The sequence below is a fragment of the Lepisma saccharinum genome, chromosome 22 (assembly GCF_977018435.1).
Source record: "Lepisma saccharinum chromosome 22, izLepSacc3.1, whole genome shotgun sequence".
Taxonomy (NCBI): Eukaryota; Metazoa; Arthropoda; class Insecta; order Zygentoma; family Lepismatidae; genus Lepisma; species Lepisma saccharinum.
This window is the reverse complement of record NC_139250.1, coordinates 50190885-50196884: the sequence shown is the minus strand read 5'-3', so window position 1 is coordinate 50196884 and position 6000 is coordinate 50190885. Positions and strand designations below refer to the sequence as shown.

At 42.2% G+C, this 6000-nt stretch overlaps 1 protein-coding gene across 1 annotated transcript in view; it reads left to right on the top strand.

The window, feature by feature from the left end:
- The first annotated feature begins 3845 nt into the window (after positions 1–3845).
- The window catches only part of LOC146004867 (phospholipase A1 member A-like), a 38814-nt gene continuing 36659 nt past the window's right edge, over positions 3846–6000 (top strand). Inside the window, exons 1-2 of the mRNA XM_083143894.1 lie at positions 3846–3976; positions 5759–5904. Coding sequence (XP_083000020.1) covers positions 3846–3976; positions 5759–5904 — 277 coding nt within the window. The remainder of the gene's footprint in view (positions 3977–5758; positions 5905–6000) is intronic.

The window sequence follows — 6000 nt, the reverse complement described above, 5'->3', positions numbered from 1 at the left end:
AAGAAGTTGATGGTTTCTTCCAAGTCCTTTGTCATATTCGTGTTGTTCTCGTCATTAATTAAGGTGGAAATGGTTTGCGGTTTTTTTATTTTGCCGGTAGCGATTTTATACGGGGTGCCCCATTTATTTATTTCCAGACGTTTTTCGATGAAGATATTCCATTGTTGCGTCTTATAATTTAGTAGCTCGGTTTCGTATTGCTTTTTTTTGGCACGGTAAATCTGGAGGTTGGCATTTCTGTATTGTGCGATGATGGATTTTTGATATAGTTTCCTGGCTTTTTGCATTTGTTTCTTAAGGTTGGTTAATTTCTTTGGCCATGGCTTCCTCTTCATTTTCCTTTGGTTATTTCTGGGTGATGAATTTTCAATTGCTTGTCTGATGTTTGCAGAGAGTTCCTCTGCGAGCGTGTTGAGTGATTTTTGTTGGTCCAATTGTTCAGGGATAATGAGCTTTTCTAGGAATTTTTGATGATCGATTTTTCTCCAGTTCAATATGTTCCCCTGGTTTGTCTGTTCAAGCTGATGTTGCCTGTAGATTAAGTCGAATAGTATTAAGTTGTGGTCGCTTGTTGTGGCGAGATCTATAACTTTCCAGTTTTGGACATCGCCCAAGGCCCTTGCATTCGTGAGTGTTAGATCAATGTTGCTTGAGGCGCCCGCCCTTCCTCTGTAGGTGGGGGGATTATCTGGCTGATTTTCGACTTGTAGGTTGTGCTCAGAAATGAATTCCTCCATGGCTATCCCCTTGGTGTCGGTTTCTTGGCTGTACCACCACGGAGAGGAGGAGTTCGTGTCAGCTGTGATTATGATCTTGTAGTTTTTGTACGCATTGCAGATCAGATCGATTTTTTCCAAATATGGGTCTATGTCATGGCTGAATTGAAAATAACTATTTATTAGGATCCAAGAACCATGCTCGGAAGATATTTGAGCGCAATTTATGTGTGTGTCACAAAATTGTGCTATTTTGGTGATTGTTAGATTTCTGTTTAGGTTAATTATTGCTGCCATGGTTTGATTGCGGTCCTGAATTGTGTGAACGTTGAGTGGTACGTAGGGAATTTTGTTTTTGGATGTGTATGGTTCTTGCATGAGAATTATGTCAATGTATTGCTCTTTGCAGTAATTGATTGTTTCAAGTGTTGCAAGCTCTTCTTCTGGTGTTGATCTGTGCAACGCGTATCTTGTCGTTATCTATGAGTGCCGTACTAATTGGTGGCATCGGGGCCATTCGTTTGTTGCTATGAACTCCATTCTCCCGTGTGCCCTTACAAAGTCCGCGTAAACATCGTCAAGTACCAGGGACTCTCCGCGACGTCCGAAAGCTGTCTCGGTTAGCCGGAGCAGCTCCTCTGTGTCGGTAGGAAGGTTGTAAGTTTTTAACGTTATCCTGTCCACTGCTTCTGGTATGGGGAAGGTAATAGTTTTGCCCTTGCTATGCTTCTTCCTGACTAGTAGTCTCAGTGCAGTAATGAGAATATCTCTCTCTTCTAGGCGTGAAAGTTTCAAGTTGTGTTCGAAGTTTCTATATATTAGGTACGGATCCGAGGGATGGGATGAGTGTTCTGGCGAGGGTGATGGAGGTTCCGAGTCAGTATCGAGATCGGTGTCATATAAGTAAAGTGTGTCTTCTGCAGTGAGTTCAATTTTCTTGAATGTGAGAGGGGTGTGAGATGATGTGTCAGATGTAGGTGTTCGTGTCAGAGCGGGTTTTATTACCTCAATTGGGGCAGAAGGTGTTGGAAAAGGGTCGTTGAGGATGGAATGGGTGTTTGTAGTGAATTTTATATTCTCCGATAGGTTGGACGGTTCTGTAGAGAGGTCGAGAAGGGTTGGAAGATTGAAGTATGTGCTATATGGGTACATGAAGGGGGAGCTTCTGGGTTTAGCGTGGAAGAGTTTACTAAATCGATTGCTTTTTTAGTCGGTATGCTGCCGCTCTTGTAGCGTTTCTTTTTCTTCTACTTGGTGGATTTCTTTTCCGTTTTGTTTTAGGGGTGTTCTCCATAGTCTGTCTTGTCCACTAGTCTTTGCCACATGAGGGTGTATGTTGGGCAGTCTTTGTTGTCTTTACTATTGCATGTTTTGTTCCTGTTTTTACATGGAATGCATGTTTTCGGTTGTTTTTTTTATCACAGTGTTGGCGTTCATAATTCTCATTTCCACAATGGGTGCACAAGGGTTTGTTTTTGCAGTATTTTGCTACGTGGCCCAGATCTCCACATTTCAGGCAACGTGCAACCACGATATAATCTTTGATGAAAAGAGATAGGAACGGTATATATACGTTTTCTGTACGAAGAAGGATTTTTCTAATTTTACTTGTGGTTTGTACAACTAGATGTACTGTGTTGCTGTTACGGGGTCCTGTTTTAAATCTCACATTGAAATCATTTTTGTATTCTTCATATGGAATTGATTCTTGGAGATTAAGGCTGTAAAATTCTGTGTAAAATTCCTCTGGGTCTTTATTGGCCGGAACGTCATATATGATCAGAAGTGGATCCTTTTTTCGAGGGTTTTCTACTTTGATGTTGTGTTTAGGAAGATCTTTATTATTAATTAATTTCTCGGCTCCTTCTCTGGAAGCTGTTTCCACTATCACCATTTGATTTGTGGTTCTTATGCTTTTGATTTTGATATTTTCCCTCACTGGATTTACTGTGGTGGTCAAGATTTCCTGTATCTTCTTAGCACTCATTTTCCTATCTTTGTCGGACATAAAGACAGTGTTCTTTACGGTAGATGTGGCTTTCTGTATTTGTTGTTGTTTGTCGGTTTTTTTTGTTCATATAACCTGGGAGTATAATACGTCTTCTCTAGGGGTTGCAGATTGGACATGGTGATTTCTATCTTGAAGGATTTTATTTACGGCGTTGAGTGATTTGTTCTCCGACACTGTTTCTTCATGTACTTGTTCTAATTTGCTCATCAGTTCTAAGAGGATGGATTTTCTTTCTTCTTCTTTAGCGACGAGGGTAGTAATTTCTAATACCAGTTTTTTGTGCATCTCTAGCTTGATAGTCTGAGAAACGGGAACACTGTCTATTGAAGATACGCCAGTCGCATTGGAGTTTGATGTCTGAACGTTGGTGCCTGGTGGTACATGCGTACGTATTGTTAATCGAAACTAGGAATGGTATAGAGCCCGAGACCAGTCTCGGGCTCGTCTCGAATTAGATACAAAGACGAGAACGAGATCGACTCTTTACTGATCAGACGAGAACTAGACCACCACCTTCGAGACGTGTTCGAGACGAGACCAATTCGGCTACCTAGTACACGAGACGAGACCGAGAACAAGATCACCCGTTGTAACTCGAGACGAGACCGAGACCAAAGAAAGTCTCGTCTCGTCTCGATACCATCCCCAATCGAAAAGTTTTGAGTTGCTGTTTTAAGTCCACTTTATGCACAGTAAGGCTTATCGGGACTGGACCTACAGTTTAAAGTGGGATCCGAACCACTTGTGCCTCCACCGGGTATCGAACCCGGGACCCCTTGATTACAAGGCAATGACGCTACCACTGCGCCATGGGGGGCCCCCAAATCGAAACGTACATAACGTTATTGGAAATCACTGTACTTCATACTGTAGGTGTATCAGAATCACATAAAAGGTACGATGTGTTCTACTAGTATTACGTAATACGTAATTTGCGTAGTTACTATCCTTACCGTCAGGGGGCAGCGTGACATGCGTCAAAGCTAGAAGGCATACTGAGACGTAGTTCTGTAAGTGTGTCTGTTCGAGACGGAATACGTACAACAGTGTCTGTCAGTGAATTGCATTCATTCGTGGTTCAAAAGGAACGTGTGTACACTAACGAGGAATATGCGGACATGCAATTATTCTACGGGAAAGCAAACGGCAATGCAGTAAAGGCTGCAAGCCTGTACCAGGAAGATTTTCCTCGCCGGCGGCACCCTGATCGTTGCTTGTTCATGAGATTACACCAACGCCTCCGAGAACAGTGAGTTTTGAATATGGAAATAGAAGGGTTAAGCCAACACGTATCACAGTGAAAGAAGAGGAAAGCATTTTACAACGAGTTGGAGAAGCACCAGGGACGTCAGCTAGGAGGATCGCGGCACAGGAGCGAGGTGTTTCTCACAGCAGTGTGTGGCGCATTTTGCACTGCCAGTTGCTCTACCCGTACCATCTCCAACGCGTACAAGACCTCCAAGCAACGGATTGCGAGACCAGGGTTAGGTTTTGTGAGTAGATGCTTCAAAAACGTGCATTATACCCACGCTTTTAGGTGACATTTTGTTCACAGACGAAGCTGTATTCACTCGTTACGGAATTGTGAACATTCATAATACTCACGTATGGTGTAACGAAAATCCCCTTGAAATGTTTGAGTCACGACATCAGCAACGTTTCACCTTGAATGTATGGATGGGTGTAGTAGGTGATTTCATATTGGGACCTCACGTTCTGCCACCAAAACTCAATAGTCGTGGGTACCTCCAGTTCCTACGTAATCATCATTCACCTCTCCAGGAAGGTGTCCCCCTTCACCGGTTGTGTAAGTGGTTCATGCACGATGGGGCACTAGCACATTTTGCTTTACCTTTGGGGCGGCACCTTTCGCGACGCTATGGTCGGCACTGGATAGGTCGTGCGGGACCCGTATTGTGGCCACCACCTGATTTAAATACATTAGATTTTTGTATTTTGGGTCACATGAAGAGCATGATGTATAGCTCTCTTGTTGATAATGTTGACGATTTAGAGGAAAGTGTAGTTTATGCATATTCACAAATACGAAATACATCGGGGATATTGGAAAGAGTGCGGAATAAACTACACTGACGGTTGCGCTGTTGTGTAGAAATGAACGGAAGTCATTTTGAGCACTTGCTGTAACTTCTTGTACAGTGTTCTACCTGTGAAGTGAAGTGTATCATACGAGTTCAGGATATTTTTTTAAATACCTTCCTTGAAACTGTTTCCATGTGAGATCACATTCAGCCACAATTTTTCCACATGAAATTCGTCAAGCCAACGAGCATTTTGCTTGCATTTACTGTCGGTGTTGCCATGCCCATTGCACCTCCGGGAACGCAACCATGCTAAAATTATCCCGGTTTCGTCTATCGTTTTTCCGTACTTGTGAATGGTATTTGGATATCATATAATTGACGTCCACCTGCTTCCTCAGATACCCCTCTCACGTATTCCTTCTAGGGGAACCCCATTTCCTATGGGTAGTCCCTTTTGCATAGGTCCCACAGATCTCCCATGGTGTGTTTCTGGTAGAGCGCATAAGATTCCTTTATGATTTCTCTTGGAACTGCCTTTCTAATTACCATAGTACTCGTCCTACAGAGGTGTGAACTGTACTTTCCCACACTTTCGGTGGTGTCTAGCTCCGACACTGAGCATGTTTTGGAAAAGTGAAGAGGAACTTTCATCTGGGTTTGACGCGTTGTATCTCTGGTTTCATATATGACCATCACTTATATATGCATGTTGTTTTCGGATTTTGGAAGCCATCGAAAGTTTCAGAAGACCTTGTAGTATATTCTAAAGTTCAGCACACATAAATGAACTAGCTTTTACTGACATACCGCTCTGATCATGTAGATAAGGAAGGAGAGTATGTGAACTGGAGCAAATGATCCAGATTTGAAGCACTAGTTCATCTTACACAAATATGGGTTTCTCTAAAAAAAAACAACTAATTAATATAAGATTTTGAAACCTATTTCTGTTAACTTGTAATATATTCTTGTTTACGACACTCTAGAAACAGCTCTTACAGAGTTGAAGTAAATCACCACAACCTAACTTCGATTCGTAAGTTCGGTTGGGATTCCTCGAAGATCAACACATTGCTCGTCCATGGAGGCAACGAAGACGACGAGGATAAGACCATGAAGGTTCTCGCACAAGGTAGGTTTTATTTTTATTTTCTCCATCAGAACGAAATATTGTGTCCAAGTTTTGTTGATCTAGGAATTTAATGATTATAAATGTTGATTCATATTT